At 44.3% G+C, this 19,191-nt stretch overlaps 1 protein-coding gene and 1 long non-coding RNA gene across 4 annotated transcripts in view; one reads left to right on the top strand and one right to left on the bottom strand.

The window, feature by feature from the left end:
- The window catches only part of CLDN10 (claudin 10), a 59,074-nt gene that overhangs the window by 33,517 nt on the left and 6,366 nt on the right, over nucleotides 1-19,191 (top strand). Inside the window, exons 1-3 of one of the 3 annotated variants that reach the window (XM_051780675.1) lie at nucleotides 9,589-9,917; nucleotides 16,596-16,757; nucleotides 16,922-17,003. In XM_051780675.1, the coding sequence (XP_051636635.1) occupies nucleotides 9,698-9,917; nucleotides 16,596-16,757; nucleotides 16,922-17,003 (464 nt within the window). In that variant the 5' untranslated portion in view covers nucleotides 9,589-9,697. Of the gene's footprint in view, nucleotides 1-9,588; nucleotides 9,918-16,595; nucleotides 16,758-16,921; nucleotides 17,004-19,191 lie in introns of those variants that run through there. The other 2 variants (XM_051780673.1, XM_051780674.1) reach the window with 2 other exon arrangements.
- On the bottom strand, nucleotides 1,331-9,173 carry LOC127468004 (uncharacterized). Its single transcript, XR_007903388.1, has 3 exons — nucleotides 9,083-9,173; nucleotides 3,672-3,833; nucleotides 1,331-2,633 (listed from the first exon to the last, which is right to left on the bottom strand). It is a non-coding gene; the product is annotated as an uncharacterized LOC127468004 (long non-coding RNA).

Here is a 19,191-nt window from a genome sequence, read left to right as displayed (position 1 = left end):
ATCCCATAAATATACACACTTTCCAGAGATGCCCTGTATTTATTGGGACTGGAGGGGGTAGGGTGGGATTTATGAATGGCAATTGAATTTCCTACTTTATTATGTTTTGCATTTCATACTTAAGCACAGAACTTCACATTAACAGTATATCCAGCAATAACACAAACACTTCCTCCAGCTAAATTTTAACATTTGTGTCAAGTCTTTTACTGAATGCAGCAAACCTGTAGCTTTTGCATGCCACGTCCTAACCCTCTCTTACCAAATCAGGTTTTTCCCGTATGTACATAGAAAAGTTAACACTTCCCAGAATACCACATAAATAAAATGCTCTGGGCCATCTTTCCAAATAAACCCTTAATCCTCGGATATCATTGAAAGTAATTTTTGTCAATAGTGCACCTGTAGAAAAACAAAGAGCAGTCACTAAAAAAACCAAATACACTGGTATCTCCAATCTCACTGTTTGGCATCTGCTGCCATTTTTATTTTGCTGATATCTATCAAGCAATTCACAATCAAAATTCACCACTTTGTCACCTGGAGACTTCTGAAATATATATATTTGCTGTTGGAAGATTTTTCTGATTCCTGTCTACATAAAATAACTACACCAGAAACTGGGAAAGAAAAGGAAACTGAATTTTCCCAGAGCTAGCACCAAGTAAAGAGATTGCTGCATTATCCCATTTTCTCCCACTATACAGCTTTTTTGGGGAAAAAAACCCCAAAACAGTGCAGTGCAATATTTAAATCCACATAAAGCCTTACCACCAAAATCAGAAATACTGACCATGTGCATGAGGCACCATCCAGTGCTGCAAACGTTCCTTACAAACCAGACTTCGGTTAAAATTGTTTTTCTCCTTTTCTAAAAGTTGAAATGCATTTCTGATATGAAAAAAAGAGATTTTACATAGTTTTAATGCTAAAGTCTCAAAAGTGATTCTGCGTTTCTTCACATGGTTTGCAGCTCAACTGAATTAAAAAGCTAAAATGAACATCTAAATGAGCCCCTGAAATAAATAGTCAGCTGAGAAAAGACACTTGAACAATGAGGAAAACAGAAAAAAACCACAGTGCATACCTGGATCTCTATATCAGTGGAAAAGGCTTTATTTCTTTGCAAAGGCAATGGTAAGGTAGAGCTACTGCAATGCAATCAAAGAAAAATACTTTCTGTATAGGACCATGAAAGCATTAACATAACAGACAAAGCACATTATGTCCTGCCCTTGGCAAATGTGTGGTTGGCTACTCCGGACTGTGACCCAGCAAAATAAGCAGTCCAAATGAATTTTCTCCTAGGTAATATACTGCTTCATTCTCAAGATTCGGTGTGGACGCACAACATTGCACTGAAGGAAAAGAAAAACCCTGTGCTGCACACAAAATTCACACAAAAATGAGCTGAAGTGCTGCTTGGTACACTAAAAAAACTTCCAAGTACATTTGATCCATCCGATTTTTGACTAGGCTGTGCTCTCGGTGGATGGAAGACAAGGAGAACTCAATCATATTCCTCAGCACAATGCTGACATTGACAGCTACGTTTTTAAGGTGTTCGTTTTCTCCTCAGATCTCATTACTGCCATTTTCAGTTGTGATTCCTTAAGCTCAGCAGATTTAATTTTGATTTTATCCAAGAGCCTCTTCACCTGGAGGCAATTCCCCTTTTTGCTGGAGGGTTTTACCCACTTCTGTCAAGCCAGTCTGGCTATCACTTCTTTCAAATACACACACCATTTCAGAGACCAAATCAAACCAGTAGGATCAAAAGAAACAGTATTGATGACAGATCAAATGCACATTAACCGCAACCTGTTTATTGATTTTTGAATCTGTCACGTTATTTCCTTATTCCCTTTGTTTCTCAATTGCTTGAGAATGTTGATCTAAGTCAGCTTTTAACTCCACTTTGTCACCATGACCTTTTTTGATCCCAGTCCATTTGCTCTCAAATTAGGTCACACTACAGAAGCTGCTTTGCTCCAGGTTGTGGTTTTCATGCTCTCAGTTGAATTAAATCTTTCTATGCCACCAGCTGGGACAATTGGCGCCTGATAAACAGTGGGGCCTGGGACAGTAAACCACAATGCCCTCTTCATGGCACAGCCCTTCCCTGAGTGAATAAGGAGCTGCTGTAGGAACTGGGGAGAGGAACCGGAGCAGGGCATATGGAAGAGCTTCCTTGCAGATAGAGATACCAGTGGCAAGGTATAAGCAGATGCTCACCTTCACCTGTCTTCCCTTCCTCCAAATAGGAAACTGGGACAAATTTGCGTTGAGGGCTAGGCTGCACCTAAGCAGGGTTAAGTAGAAAGAGCATGGTAAGTTATCACCCTTCATTCATGCTCTTCTGCACCTTATTTCTGCCTCCTCCAGGACCTTTGCCAGTAATCTCACATTTCCTTGGCTGCTGTCTCTGGTTGCTGCCACCCCCTATTAGCTGAAGCACACACTTAGCAGCCTTGCTCCTGCATCCACTTGGGAAATGAGTCCCTCTTTTCCAGAAGCGTCTCTTCTTCTCATCCCTGCTCTGCTGTCTTGGGAAGGATATTACACCAGCAGAGCTAAAGGTCTCTGTGTCATGTTCCCTGCTTTGGGTTTTCTTTAGCATATCCAGAGGTATCCTAAAAAAAAAAAAATAGGATAGCCATGGAAAAATTTCCCTATGTGTAATTAGCTGAAAAAGTAGTTAAATGTACTGCTGTTATGATCTGAAATACACATATCTGTGAAAAGGAGATATCAGCATGTGGGCTAAATAACAGGGTAGAAGGGACCACATGGAATTATGTTCCGAGCATAACATATAATCTGTAATCATTAGTGCACCAGGGTGCCACTTAGAGCTATAATAAGCCAAACGAATCCCAGTGCTACTGTATTTGCTCCAGTGAGGTAAAAAAATCACAGGGTAATAGAATAAGTGGGGTTGGGAGGGACCTCCAGAGGTCATCTAGTCCAAAACATGTCTAATCAGATGGGCTTGTTCAGGGCCATGTCCAGTTAAGTCTTGAGCACCTCCAAGGAGGGAGATCCCACAGCCTGTCTGGGCAGCCTGCTCCAGTGCATGACCATCCTTCCAGTAAGAATTTTTTTCTAATATCTAGTGGGAATTTGCCACCTTCCAACTTGTGCCCCTTGCCCTCGCTGTGCTCCCCTCAGAGGGTTGGCTCCCACCTCTATGAACTCTCCAGCTGGGAGCCATTCTGGTTCCCATAGAAGACAACAGACTCCTCGTGCCCAGAACCACCAGGTGCTTAGGAAACAGCAAAGACCAGCTGTGGCACACGAGGACGAAGGACACACTCAGTGGGAAAGTGCTCCCACTCCAAGAACACCAAGATCTGAACACTTTCCTGCCATTTAGACACCGGTCAGGACTCAACTTCTTTCTCTTTAGGGCTCATTGGCAAGGATTGCTTCTGAACACTAGCTGCTTTAGAAAGACTTTTGCTTATCTGCCTCCCACCACAATTAAATCCTTTTAAATTCCATTAGCTACAGTATACTTTTATTTTGCAAACACTTTCTAAATTGCACTTCATATGGCCGCAAGTTCTAAAAATCTGTCCAGAGGTTTCCTTCCTTTACACTGTGACCTGCCTGTGTTTAGCAAAACTTAATTTGATGTGGAGGCCACTTCTGAAGGATGAGAGCTGCACCTGTGCTGTTGGCCAGGTGGAATGCACCTCCAGTAAAGTAGGAGATGCACTTCTTCACATTTCCTGTTGAGTTTGTTAAACAGGTTATATCTATTTTTAAAAGCATTGTATTACAAACTTTCAGGGAACAACATAGGCTTTTCTCAACAGAATTAAGGCGAGCTGAAAAAAAAAAAGAAAGAAACAATGCATTAATGTCAGTGTCAAGAAACAAAGTCTGTAATGTCTGAGGGCGCTGAGCAGAATGAGAGAGGGGAAAGTTTATTGGCTCGTGGAATGCAATTTTTCACTCCTTTAAAATGCTCTAGATTGTCAGTTCCTATTAAGTTTTTACTTTTTGTTATGTAATATATGAACCACATAGCTTAAAATCATTCTTGTCCTGGCAGTTTACAAGAGACATGCAGTAATTTAATTTAATTCCATTTCTCACTGCTTAAGAAAAACAAAGCGGCAACCCCAGCAAGGACTGGTGATTATTAACTGATGTTCCCACTCTGAGGGATTTTTTTTTTTTTAGGTGACACAGAAACATTCCTTTGTTTACTTTCCTTTGGGGAAGAGGATCTAGTTGCTCAATTTTTAGGTAACACTTTTTTCTGCACAATGCAGAACACTGCGCAAGTTCCTCATTTGCAGTTGCGTTAATCTCCTCTAATGTACACACCAATTTGAGGTGTATTCCCCAGATCTGTGGCTGACAGCAGACTTGACTTTGCCCAGATATGACACACTTACAAGCCTGTGTTCCCCACATGTCTGCCTTACCTTTTCAATATTCAGATTCTCAGGGAAACCTTAGCAAACAAGGAAGTTGTCCTTCAGCCTTAGTAAAACAAAGCTGGGTTTTTTTCCTTTTGCACAAGTGCTCTAGGCACCCTGGAAATCATAACATGGCAGAGCCAGGAAAGAGTCTCAAGTTGCCCAACCTATGCATAGTAAAATTACAAGAAAAATTACTCTGGGACAAAGGCATAACGACCCTAGCCTGCTTAACCTGGCTGCAGAACAAATGCTGTTGTCATCCGGTGTTTAACTTATGAGGCAATAACAATTGCTTTGTGATTTTGATCCTGCAAGAGCTAAAATAATATCCTGTATTTCAGATTGCAGGCAAAACCCTTTCTGAAAGGCTCTTCTGTAATGACAATACAATAAACTTTTGTACATTATAAAAAACCAACTATTTATTAATATTGCATTCTGATTTGTAAAAGGTGTGTAGTTAAAAAATCTGGTGAGTCTGGGGAGGACTCTGCTGATTGAAAGCTCCCAGGGTTACTCTAATCTACAAGAAGGCTGTGAGGGAAGACCCAGGGAACTACAGACCTGTTATTCTAACTTTAACTTAAATTCCTGGAAAAGTTACAGAGAAGATCACACTGGATACTGTTGAAAGGTATTTAAAGAACAATGCAATTATCAGGCACAGTCAATTCGGGCTCACAAAAGGAAGGTCCTGTTTAACTCATTTCATATCCTTCTATGATAAGGCCACCCACCCAGTGGATGAAGGGAAGGTGGTGGATGTAGTTTTTCTGTATTTCAGTCAGTTTTTCATACTGTCCATCACAGCACCCTTCTGCACAACTCATCCAGCAGTGGGATGAATGGGTTGATGGTGTGCTGGGTGAAGAACTGGCTGAGGGGCAGAGCTCAAAGGCTTGTAGTGAGTGGGGCTACTTCTGGCTGGTGATCAGTCACTGGCAGTGCTCCTGGGGGCTCAGTCCTGGGGGCCAGACCTGTTCAATGTATTTATCGACAATCTGGATGCAGGACCCGAACACACCATCAGCAAGTTTGCTGATGATACCAAAATGAGAATTGCTGTTGACACTCTTGAGGGACAAAAGGTCTTGCAGAGTAATGTGGATAAACTGAAGCACTGAGCTATGATTAATGGGATGAAATTTAACAAGCCCATATGTTGGATTCTGCACCTGGGACAGAGTAATGCTGGGAACAAGTACAAATCAAGAGAGCAGTGGCTGCAGAGCAGCCCTGCAGAAAGGGGTCTGGGGGTGCTGGTTGGCAGCAGGATCAATGTGAGTCAGCTGTGTGTCCTGGCAGCCAGGAGGGCAAATCCCATCCTAGAGTGCATCAAACACAGTGTAAGCAGCAAGTGAAAAGAGGTGATTATCCCACTGTTTTAGCATTGGTGTGGCCTCACCCGGGGTGCTGTGAGCAGCGCTGGGCCCCACAATTTCAGAAGGTGTCGAGGTCCTTGAATGTGTCCAGAGGAAGGCAACAGCTGGTGAAAAGGCAGAAGGAATGTCTTATGAGGAGTGGCTGAGGACTCTGGGCATGTCGTTTGGAAAGGAGGCTGAGGGGCAACCCCATTGCTCTTTGCAGCTTCTTTTGGAGGGGAAGTGCAGAGGGATATGCTGATTTCTTCTCCCTGGGAATGGTTCAAAGCTGCACCAAGTAAGGTTTAGACTGGACATTAGGAAACACTTCTTTACTGAGAGAGTGGTCAAACCCTGGAACAAGCTTCCAAGAGAGGTGATTAATGTCCCAAACCTGTCAGTGTTTAAGAGGCATTTGGATATACTCTTAATAATGTGCTTTAACTTTTGGTCAGCTCTGAACTGCTCAGGCAGTTGGACTGGATGATCAACATAGGTCCCTTCCAACTGAAATAGTCTATTGTAAACACTCACTAATATTTCCCCCAAAAATGCTGTTTCTATGACCAAGAGTCAATGAAACTTGTCACAAAAAATGAACCACAAGGGTTGGTTTTCTTACAAAAAGACATGAGCACTTTTCTCACCTGGTCTAAGGGAATAAAACCCACACTCAAATGACCCAGCACAAACCTGTGCTATTGCAATGACCTGATCAACTTATGTACAGAAAAGAACAGAAATCAGTCCCACAGTGGTCTGGGGAACTTAAAAAAAAAATAATCCCAAGTCATACCTTGTCCCAAAACACAGGAACAATAAAAAAAATAAAAACAAAACAAAACAAAAACAACAAAGAACCAACAAAAAAAAACAAAAAAAAAAAAAACAAAAAAAAACAAAACAAAAAAAAAAAAAAAAAAACAAAAACAAAAAAACAAAAAAAAAACCAAAGCAAAGTTCAAGTCTTTCATTCTAATACATTAGATATAAATAGCTAAGAAAGCCAAGTAAGCAAATCCAAAGCCAGAGCTATGATGGCAGGAAGACAGAGGTTGAAGGGAGATATAGGCATGTCTTCATAGGTATGTTAAGTTCCTACCACAACAACAGGGAGAAAAGGGCCCATTGTTCCCTGAAAAACGTATGAGTTAAGTTCACAACAGAGGGACTTGCAGTTGTATAAGAGAAAGAAGCTGAACACTTGGTAAGGGGAGAAACACAGCCTCACAGAAGAATATTTTGCAATGTCTAACCTCTGCAGATCCAGCCAGCACGAACAAAATGCCACCAGGGAAGAGTATCTCTTGCAACTTCCCCTACTTTTCAACCTGGGGCAAATGCTCAGCCCTGCACTATGTCATTTTGGGTTTACATCACCACAAATAAGATCAGAAGCTTTGGTTTTATCTTGCTTTGATTTTAGATGAGAAAGATGGTAACAACTGGAATAGTAACATAAAACACCTTTAAAAGCAACAGTGTCAGGAGTAAAAAGGAGGAGCCTTTCCATGAAGCAAGTCTGATTCCCATGTACACTGAGGCCACTTTACAACATTCTGGATAAAACAGGGTTTACAAGGGAATGAACATATAAATTAGCCCTGCTTGAAAGGTCCTTGCTGACAGGCAGAGACTGGGTCTGAGGTGGAATTAACTTCATCTGTCATAAGCCACCTGCAGGGGCTCCCCTTGAAGTCCCTGGCAGCAGATAGGGACCCATGGATCCCATCAGAGACCCATGGATCCATACTGCACATTGCAGCTAGTCCAGCTCTGTTGAAAGCAGCATGGTCTGGGACAGCAGAACTGGTTGTTGGACATCTCAGCCAGAGTCTACAGCAGCTTCAGCAGGGCTACCCACCCTTAGCAGGGTTACTCACCAGCCTGCTGCTTCCATAGCCCCTCTGGGAAGGGATACCTATGCTTGTCAGGAAGCTCCTCTTCCTCCTCCTCTTCCTCCCTGGGGCTCAGACTTAGGCCTAGAAGAATCCTGGCTGTTTTTCTATCCTTCAACACTGACTCCAGCCTTCTGGTTGTGTTGTGGCAGCACACCAAAAACTTCTGATGGGCCCTGACCAAAATTTGCCCAGACACCACACCCTATATTCACCAACCAAAGCAGTGTTATCAAGAAAAGAACAGGTGAGCTCCCCATGTCAAGAAAGCATGACGACCCAGGCTTGGACTCAAGACTCCTACTGCAGACTCAATTAGATCCCAGCTGATAGCTTGGATTGGCCTAGTTTACCACCACCACCACCACCAAAATTCCAGTCTGCAAGATCTCAAAGTGCCATGATGGAGGAAAATATTCAAAAATCTTTTTCTTTTCTTTTTTCTTATCGCTGCCATTCCCTACGATAAGTAGATCATGATATCACAGAGACGTGACTTGGATCTATAGTCATGTCCCTGAACTCAGAAGCACTTCCCTGTGTCTTGAAGTGAGCTCTGGCTACTTCTGACACCACAAAAAAGGGTGGCTCACCCACCTCATGACCCTTTCTTTTCCCTCCTGAGGAGAGAAGGCACCTTGGCACAGAGGTTGAACAGAGCTGTAGCATACTGCATACCCAATGCTGCTGTGCAAACAAGCCTACTGCCTGCTTACCCCTCTCCCTCATCTCTGCCAATGCCTCTGTGCGTCACCTGCAAGTTGGAGGGTACCAAGGAGGCAGAGAGCAGGCAGAGCCACTACGTCAGTAAATGCGTCTGTGGACCCCCTTTTATCCTGCTGGGGCATTAACAGATCAACAAACACCCTGTTCCCATTGAGTTCTGACACACACCCAAGGGTACACCTTACTCTGGGTTTTTTTCCTTTTTTCTTTTTTTTTAAATATATGTCTGTAAGTGATTACATCCGGGTTTGTGCAGAACCAAAGAGCATTCATCAGAAGAACAATGATGCAAATGTGGCTTCTTATCCTCCAATGATTGCCCATCTGGCAAAAAGGTTTAGAAAATGTAACAATAGTTTTGAAATAAATAGGAGGAAAGTAAAGACCGGCAGTGTACTTTCCACATCAATAGCAAATATACTACTGATGTGGAAAGTAAACAGCTTCAAACAGGAGGTGAAACCGCTGTGGATAACTCTACACCTGCGAGATTTAGGCTCGAATGCCAGTGCATTAAAACTCAGGCAGAAAATCCCAAGTTCATCACCTCAAATTACAAAAACAGGTATTAAACGCTGTATCGTCTGTAGCCGGGTAATAACAGAGGGCCAGCTTAAATTCGGAGGATTAAAATACCTCGCTATGCGTTTCAAAAGCTTACCTCCTTGTACGGAGCACTCTATCCGTTCAGCACACCTGTATTGTACAAGAATTCCTCAAAACCATTTCCCAGGCAGAGCTGTTTTTTTTTTTTTTTTTTTTTTTGGGGGGGGGGGGGGGGCAGGGGGGCGTCTGCATACGGAAAGAGATGCAAACCTGCAACTACTGAAGAGACGCTGAGGCCGCACCTCTCCCATTGCTGCCACCCCGTCCCGTCCCGTCCCGTCCCCTGCACGCGCACCTGCAGGGGACGGGGAAACTAAACCCAAATTACAGGTGGCGTTGGTGTTTGTTTGTTTTCGGGTCTGGTTTATATCGCCACCCCGGGGAGTGCCCCGCGCCCCGCCGGGGTCCGCCCGAGGGGCAGCGCTCTGGGCTCCAGCGGAGGGACCCCGGGGCGCTGCCGGGGTTCGGGCGGGGCGGGGGCGGCCCCGGGGGCGCCGGGAGCTCCCTGTGCTGATTGGGCTGCGCGGCCCGGGGCGGCCGCGGCCGCCGCCCCCGCCCCGCTCGGCTCCGCTGGCTCCGCTGGCTCCGCTCGGCTCCGCTCCGCCCGCCGCCGCCGGGACTCCGCCGCTGCCGTCGCGGCCCCGCGCCGCCCGCCGCTTCTGCCGGGCCCATGGCGAGCACGTCGGCGGAGATCATCGCGTTCCTGCTGACCATCTCGGGCTGGGTGCTCGTCTCCTCCACGCTGCCCACCGACTATTGGAAGGTGTCCACCATCGACGGCACGGTCATCACCACCGCCACCTTTTGGGCCAACCTCTGGAAGACCTGCGTGACCGACTCCACCGGCGTCTCCAACTGCAAGGACTTCCCATCCATGCTGGCGCTGGACGGTCAGGCTCCCGCTGCCCCCCACCCTGACACCTCCCCACCTTCCCCCGTGCTGCTCTGCGGGAGCTGGGGGCCCCGCGGATCCTCCCGGGCCGGTCCCGGAGCCGGCGGGGCGGGCGGACAGCGCGGGGTCGGGGCGCCGAGCGGGGCCGGGGGCGGCGGAACCCCGGCGGGAGCGGCTCCCACGCGGGCTCGTGGGCAAGTGCCCTCGCGTGCCCTGGCAGGTGGCAGCGTGCTGCTTGAGCACACCTGTGCAAGTGGGGTTTTTCCCCCAAAACCCCCTGATTGAAAGTATGTTTGGTGCCTAAGTGGCAGCTTTGACTTCTTTTGCTGTCCCTACCTGCCTTTTTTTCCCCTCCTTCCATCACAAGAGTGTGCGTGTGGATTTGACACTAGAAGAATGCAGGCAAATTTTTCTCGCCGATTTATTTTCTGACTGTCATGACATTCTTCTTTTTTATGGTTTTGCCAGCCATGCAACGGTCAGTGGAGAAGAACAAGCCTTGGCGTCGTTTTGTTTTAATTAATGTTCTCTTGCTGGTTATGCTAAGCGGTTATTAACTTGGATGTAATTGCTTCATTGATAAATGACAGTGTAAAAGCTCGGGGCAGTCAGGGATGCAAAGGTATGCAGAAGGGATGCATAGCTTGCCTCAGTTTTAGGGCAGTGTTATTTTGAAGCAAATCTGAGTTTTGCTATAGGGCTTGGAACCAAAGACTTGAGTTGGTGCTACATTTCTTCTCTGTTTAAGGGGGAACATTTTTACCCTTTAAAGAAGCTGTACTGGGAAATTGGTTCACTGTGGAAAATCTTTGCAACTAAACTTTTAGTTGATAAATCCACACTGATTATGGCTGGTAGAAGAAGGAGATGTGGAGATGGCATCCGTTTATAGCCTCAGGAGTGACTATAAAGAGAGGGAGGAAAGGTTTCTTTTCCAAGTTTTTATAGTTATAAATGAATACAATATAGAGTGTCCCAGTGGCTTTCATACTCACAAAAGATCAGATTTATGGTCTGGCCAGACACTCCCTTTGCACTAGAATCTGAGTGTGAATTTTGGTGTGAAAGTTTTGTTTAGATTAACAGTCCTTCTTTTCCTTTTAATCACTAACTTATTATTGTAACAGGGTTTAATGTGATCTTGAAATTAATACCAGTATCAGAAAAACTTTAACCTCTGTATGCAGAAAGGCCTAAAACAGGTCAAGATACTGGAAAAAGGTAACACAGGCAATCCTTAAACATCACTGTTGCAGGATGCTTCCCTTGGATGGAGAAGTACTATTCCTCAGATCTTCTTTACGCCCAGCCCCAGGTAGCAGAGGGATTTGCCAGTTCCTCTGAAGGGGTGGGATTGCTGACTGGCCTCCATTGACATCAGTCACTCTATGGCCAAGTGTAGCAGCTGAGAATGTGGTTTCCAGGCTTGGGCAAGGAGCTGTGTTCTGTGTGCAGGTGGGCACAGAGTGATTGCTGGTGCGTAACCTTTTGGATCCACCAAATCTATTGCTTAGCTGTTCTTCTAGGTCTGGGTTAATCTGTCTTCAGGGTAAGAAAAGCATAGTTACAAAGTCAGCAGAATTGGGAACATTTAAAATTTCAAAAAGAAAAAGACTCTTGATAGCAAAGTCCTTACCCCCCCTTCCTCCAAATGGTTGTACATTGAAACGTTGTGTGTTGAGTAGCATGTTCCACTTGGCCAAGGAATGAGTTTCTGAGGCACCTTCGGCACTGTGAGAGAGTCATTAGTTCATTTTGGACAGAAGTGAATTCCAGATGCACATTGGAAGGGCCCTATCCCATCCTCCCAGCCAGACTGTTTATCAGTAGTAGAAAGTTCTTGGCTTTCAGTTGTTTCTCAATAGCATCTCTAAATGCTATGGAGCCAGATCCTGGTACCCAGGCACAATGCAAGTGGAAGACAGGCTGGAGAGAGGAATGTACCCCCCTAGCACAGACCGGGCAAGCTGGGTCAGGTCAGAGGGGCAGCTACACGCAGGCAGAGGTGCTTTCCACAAGTAGCCTGGCCCAAATTCCCCTCCTTGTGCTTACAGGCTCTGCTGGGAACCCTTTAGCACCTGACCATGGGTGTGTAGGTCCCCTCTTCACCCTAACCCTTCCCCCATGCAGGAACGTACTTCAGGCTTGCAGTGCGTCACTCATGGCTTAAAGAATTCGTGTGTCAGCGTAAAGCTGAATCTGCCTCAGCCCTTGAGTAGCCTCTCCCTTCTCTCCTCTTCTCTTTGCACAGACTTACATGTCTAAGATGGATCCCATTCCCTGTGATTGGGAATGTGATAACTTCCTGGCTCCATCCTCAGGTGGGGGACTCAGAAGACACAGAAGGGCAGATCTGGTTTTCTGTATTCAGTGAAGTGTTTGTGAGCAGAAACAATAACCCTATAAAGATAAATGTAGCGACAAAGTGTTGGTCTCCTCAAAATGGTAGGGCATGACTGGAAATTACTAGTAATATTTTTGTCGTCCCAGGAAAATGTGGTTTTTCTCCACTCCTTCCTCACACAAATGGAAAGGATTTGCCTCAGAGCAGTTCCTCTTCTACAGAAATGTTTTTTTGGTCAAATCAGAAACCTCTGAGTGTTGCTGTACTTCTTGTCTGGAGAGACTGCTCAGATCTGCAAGGGGATTAGAGGTAAAACGAGGAGGGAAAAAAATTGGGATATCACTATGCTTTGAGCAACCTGGTCTAGCAGGAGGTGTGCCTGCCTATGGTGGCAGGGGTAAGAACTAGATCTTTAAGGTCTCTTCCAACCCAAGCCATTCTATGATTCTATGATTCTATTATTCTGTGCCAGTTGCTGGAGTTCTCCTGTGCAATACAGCAGAAGTCCTTTCTTCTTCAGAAGCAATGTCATCGTTCGGGTCAGGAGCGCTCAGGAGATGGTTCCCCTTTATCCTTGTTTTGGTTTGCATCATGGAGTGGGCTTGGACTGTGCTCCCCAGATTGCTGTAGGATAGCACAGCAGCAGGGCTGCCCTGATGGCTTTCAGGCCCTCACTCCACACAAGCGGCTTCCAGAGAAAATTGTATGTGATTCCCTTCCACCTTTATGCAATTTGACCAGCCTTCATTAATTACACAGCCCCACATTCTGTGTACAAGCAAAAATATTGTTCCTCTCTGTGGGACTTAAAGTAATTTTGGGTTTACTTCTTTGTGCCACTGGTCATAGGTGGAAATTTACTGATGAAACCAAAAGAGGACATATCAGTTTCCATGTTTCCAACAGTGGATCTGATGACCTTTTGCAAAACAGAGCTGAACAAAAATTTACTTATGAACTAAAAGAGGGTATTAGAGCTTAGAATGACAGACAAAAGCAGTGGGTGTGTGCTTTTGGAAGGAATCTATGCTGTATCTGTAAGGCAACCTCTTACCCTTCACGTGATGCAGACTGCAAAATGCCACCAGAGGCATTTGTTGTGAAAGTGGCAGTCCCCAGAACTTTGCATATATTTTTTTCCATAGTGTCATATGATATGAATATGTGAATGCCTCCTAACTCTTTGTAAGCCTGAGAGGCAAGTATGAGAGCAGTGAGGCAAGAAAGATGAAGCTCTAACAAGATTAATTTGAATGCAAGACAAAACACATTTGTTTAAGACAAAAAACCCCAACAAACCCACCAGCAAAAACAACAAAAAAACCCCTAACAAAAACCACCTTGAAATAGGTTTCTCTTGGAATGCTGCTAAACATGACTTTATGAGTAATGCATGTTTGTCTGCTTGTCTGTTTAAAATGCATGGCTTTTTGTCGCTTGAAGCTTCATTTGGGTGGTTTGTAGTTTCCTACAGGAGCTGGTGCAAATACAGACAATAAACATTTGGAAAAGGGACAGGTTTGGTCTTGAGTGGAGGAGTGTGAAGAAATAGGCAGCTTCCTTTTACACTCTTCTGCATTACTATAGAATCACAGAATAGTTTGAGTTGAAAGGGACCTTAAAGACCATCTAGTTCCAACCCCCCTGCCACAGGCAGGGACACCTCCTACTAGAAGAGGTTGCTCAAAGCCACATCCAATCTTCAGCACCTCCAGGGATGGGGCATCTGCAGTTTCTCTGGGCAACCTGATCCAGTGCCTCACCACCCTCACAATAAATAATTTCTTCTTGACATCTAATCTAAACCTGCCCTCTTTCAGTCTAAACCCATTTCCCCTTGTCCTGTCACTTCATGCTCTTGTACAGAGTCCCTCTCCAGCTTTCCTGTAGGCCCCCTTTTGGTACTGGAATGCTGCTATAAGGTCTCCCTGGATCCTTCTCCAGGCTGAACAAACTTAAAAGTCTAAGTGAGCAATATAATCTTCTTGCTTTCTTGGAAGCAAAAAAGAGGTTTAGTTCCTCTTACAGCCAAATGCTATATGTAGTTTGAACCTAGGGTCTAAGCAATAGGAGGCTGGATTTGGTGAAAAAGTTGATTTCAGCCTTTTATGCTTCCTGATGCTCCGGTCAGCCTAGTGGGACTAACAGAACCTTCGTCTCTTCCACATTACTGGTGTAAATTGTGATTATTTTTTAATATATATTATGTTTTAAAAATGTGTGCCAGTTGGCTGATTGCTATGGTGAAATGAAACAAGCCCTACTGTGGCTGGCCTGCCCAGTTGGGTGAATTATTTAGTGAGGGAGGTTATTCATTCAGCAGAACTGAGCAGTCCTTCAGCTCATGCTGTTTATAATTGAAAATGATTTCTGAGTGAGTGAGTTAATTATTTCTTGCTGTCTCACTACCCTCTACCTATTCTAAAGCTGTGTATTGACCTTCAGGAAAAACTGATTTTCAGCCCTGCGGTTACTAACAAATGCTGGATATTTTGATTGGGGTGAATATTTACTGATTTTCTTAGGAGGTACAGACATAAATAAAAGTTTAGAGGACCTCCGGGTAAATATGTTCATGGTTCAGCACTTTAATGTGTCAATTAGCTACGAACAGTGTCAATAAATTGGACCTGTCAAAAATAATAGCTTCCTTCCCAGTCTTCGTCTTGTGCTTTACCTGTCTGCTACAAGAAGTATATTAAACACCACCTACTGTAGTAAAAGCCAACTTGTCCATGCCGATAGCAAAAATTAACAAAGCAAGGCTGCTTTCTTCAAACTTGGCTCTTGCACAAATGACTGACTCTTTCTCTCTTACATTCCGACATGTGAGTCGTGTGACAAATGGAGGAAGTCCATCTGTGTGCCAGCAGATGTACATAAATGCCAGTAGGTGGACAGCACAGCTCCCAAGTTCGGTAGGCCTGATAAAACGGGTTGTTAAGTGCAACAAATTGCTTTGTGCACAAATCTGTGAATCAGTGCAAGGTTTTAAATGTTGTTCAAGCACGGAGTCGATGTCCTGGAGTTGATGTGCCTCCAGCAGTGGCTAAAGGGGGCAGCAGTAAGGATAGCAGAGGGCAGCCAAGTGTCTGTGGTAGCCATCTGCATCTCAAGGACCTGCCAGCCAGACACAGGTTTCTCTGTAGTGAATGTATCCAGTCTCTTTTTGAATCTCTGTAAATCTTTGGCATCCAGATATCCTGTAGAAAGGAGTTCCACAGCTTCCTTATACAAAAAAACACACTTCTTGTTTTGAATCTGCTGCTTTCTGTTTACATTAGATGTCCTTTAGTTTCTGTTTTAATATATTATTTTCTTATTAAAGACTTTTTTGCAGGGCTTGGAGTTTGGAGGGTTTTTTGTTTATTTGTTATTATGTAAAATTTGGTGTAATAGGCAATGACAATGTGGTTTAGCTCTCAACATTTCCACCCACTGGAGATCAAAGCAAAAGGAATGAATACCCTAATCGTGGGAGTTCATATTCGTTTTAAATGAGATGTAACAGGTTATGAAGAAAAACATCTTGTGATGGTTATTCAGCTGTGTAAGATTGCAGCGTTCCACCCTGTAAGCAGTGATACGAAATTATCACAGTCTTTCAATTACAAGATATTCTTGGAAGGGAGAAGAGGCCAAGCAACCCATTGTCCTGCTGAAGGGCCCTCCCCTGGGAGGTCCCACTCGGAGCAGCCTCAGGCAGCAAGGCAGAATTGTTTGTGGCTAAAGCCAGCCACAGGCCGTTTGTCCAGGTTTAAATATGGCAGTGATTTGCTTTATCCTGAAGAACTGCTGGTGTCCATAGAGCTGAGCATGTTCGACTTCCTTGGGGAATGAAGGCTGTCTTGGTGGATCCAAATCAAATCTGTGGCAAGTCCAGGCAGGACCCCAGCCAGGGTCCCTGCTGCCAACCCACTGACAGTCACTTGCATCTGCAACACGCACGCATAACAGGACTGACACGTGAAACTGGCTTTGTGTGCATAGAGTGGCCCTGCAACCTGGGACAGCCCCTGAGCAGGCCACGTGAAGCTCTTCAAAGCTTCATGGGTACAACCTCTTGGAGATACTGTACACAGTGCCATGGGATTATTTTTTGGAGCCTTGAGTGCCATAGTGCCATAGTATGTTCCTTAGAAGCTGGGCTGAGGTGATGATGCCCTGTGAAGGGCATCACTCAAAAGAATACACTCAGTCGGAAGGTGACATTACTCCGGCTAAGGTCTGATTCCATTTGCAATAGTGAATGCCTAATGCTGCACAGAGGAACTATAGTGAAACCCATTGTGGTCCCAGTTCTCACATTAGCCCTTATCTTTCTCCCAACAGGTTACATCCAAGCCTGCAGAGGACTCATGATCTCCGCTGTCTGCCTGGGTTTCTTCGGTGCCGTTTTTGGACTGGTTGGGATGAAGTGTACAAAAGTCGGAGGCTCTGATCAAACTAAAGCAAAAATAGCTTGTTTAGCTGGACTGATTTTCATACTTTCTGGTAAATATACTTTATTTCTCTCAGTTTGTGTATTTGAAGTCATACCAGAGCTGTTTCTTTTCCACAGAAACCCTTGCACAATTCTCCATGACTTTGTTGACTTCAGGGTCAGGCCCAAAGCTCTTCTGCTGGCTCCACTGAATAGTTTGTCTTATGCTTTTCAGGGTTGTGCTCTATGACTAGTTGTTCCCTGTATGCAAACAGGATTACGTCTGAGTTCTTTGATCCTTCTTTTGTTGCACAAAAGTAAGTACTTTCCTATATCCATAAATCTTTCAAACAAGTAAACCTTAAGTTTCTTACTGTGCATCAGAACCTATTTAGATATAGAGAAGGTGCTTCTCTGGGGCAGAAGAGGAGAGTGAACTGCAGTTTTATTTAATCACTTTTCCTAAGCAGAGTAATCATGTGCTGAAATTGAATGAACAAACACTTTCCTGTACAATGATTGCTCTGTAATGTGTGTGCCCAGGCTTATTGTGGCCTGGCAGAGTTCTGCCCTGCTTCCGTAGAGCAGGTGGGGTTAACTGGGAGTGAGTGAAGCCTGCCTTTATGCCAGAGATGCAGCAAAAGGATTGCACAAGACAGAGGTGCTCATTAGGGGCATCATTCCATAGGGAAGGAAAGCACTTTCAGCTTTTGATAGAAGGTGCTTTCCGTGAAGGTGTCAAGCACTGTACAATCTGGATTCCTCTTGACAAGAGGTTTTTGCGGGCTCTCTGGACTCTTTTCAGGCATATTTTCAAGTCCAGATGACTGAAGTTTGACTCATAAACCGTATCAGAACCCACAGTCTTAAAAGCACTGACATAATGCTTTGACTATACTAGTAATTAAATTTAAGGGAGTGAGTGTTCATAGAACTGCAGGATCCATACCGGAAATAATGAACATCCCTAAAGACTGCCTTTAAAGCTGAGCAAGTTCTCAGGACCTACAAAAGCAGCAATTCACAAACCCTTGTGCTTGGATTTTGGATTGACATCTTAACTACTGCATTGGCTGTAAATTACAGCATCATAGACTTTCCTGTTTTGACTTCATATATGATGTAAACTTTTCTTTAAAGGCAAAGATTTCCTTGAGACCCAAGTAAGGGCTTAGTAAGGAACCCTGAGCCTTTATGTTTCTCTTTGACAGAAAAAAAATAGTCTGAATAAATAACACTAAGTGGGTCCATGTTTGCTGTAGGGTCGACACTGCTTCTCCTATCTTGAAAACAGGTTCGTATTAGTTTTCTCCATAATGCCACTCTAGTTTCTGCTTATTTGGTACAGTGAAGACAGGATTGAAAGGCCTCCAAAAGAAAGAAGGATGTGAGGTTCTGTGAAGAAAATGGAGCCTGGCTGTATAGACAGAAGTTAATTATTCATTGGGCTTACTGTTCCTGGTGAACAATACCATGGTTGTTGCCAGAAGTGCCTTTCCTACACTGTATTCCTATGCTTCTCTGCTGCAAAAGAGCAGGCAGACCTCACGGTGGAGTTCTGCTGTGAAGGAATGAGAAATCCAGTTTAAGTATTAAAGTAAAGATAGTAAGATGTTCTCTGCAGAAATTACCTTTTTCCTGAACAACAGGGCACACATAATGACAACTGCAAAGATAAAGGCAGAAAGGAAAGCCAGAAGTTGGAATTTGAGTTCCTCGTGGTGCATGTAGCTCATGCAGCAACCTTGTGTCAGATGAAGCTAATGGTGGCATTCAGCTCTTTTCTCTCTCAACCAATGTAAAATGCGTTGTAATAATGCATTTTGTTGCTGTCTGTGCACTCCTACTTTAATAAGCATTGCAGAAGCATTTAATATGCCCTGCTGGTATATTGTGGAAATTTGGCATTGGCTGTTCACTGAGAGAGAGTTTCAGCCTTTTGCCTTTTACTGCACATTTCTCTCCTGAAGTTATTCTGGCAGTGTCAAAGACAGGCTTGAGATACTGTTAGTGGAAAACAAATGACACAAGATATTTAGCATCATGTCAGCTGGCAGAATTTCCCTCCAGCCTTCTGCATTTGGAAAAGGCACCCTGACTGTGTATGGGTGCAGGAGGAATCAAAGACCTGCCTAAGGCTGATTCCTGAGAGATTTTGGGTTTGAATTATGTACCTAACTCATGTAGGACAGGCACCACAGGGACACTCCAAACCTCACCTTACTTAGAAAGAAACCTTTGGCTGGACTTTATGTCCCGATATGGTAGTTTTCATTGCCAATTTAAAATGGCTCCAAAGGAATTGCTTGATCCTTCATAATGACATGCCTAGAGTCTTGGGGATAGTATGGGATGCCTTTGTGCTTGCAGCCAAGATGTATTTAATTTTTCTTCAAACACCTCTAATTGGGAAAAATCTGTGCTTTTGTTTTGCTGTCTTGCTGGTGTTGCTCCCACAGATTCTCTTAGAAAACCATTTTGTCACTTTACTACTTTGAATTAAAA

This window comes from Manacus candei, unplaced genomic scaffold, assembly GCF_025592945.1.
Source record: "Manacus candei isolate 608988 ecotype Guabito, Panama unplaced genomic scaffold, ASM2559294v1 h1tg000014l, whole genome shotgun sequence".
Lineage (NCBI taxonomy): Eukaryota > Metazoa > Chordata > Aves > Passeriformes > Pipridae > Manacus > Manacus candei.
Note: the sequence above shows the minus strand (reverse complement) of the source record. Positions and strands in the feature narration are given on the sequence as shown.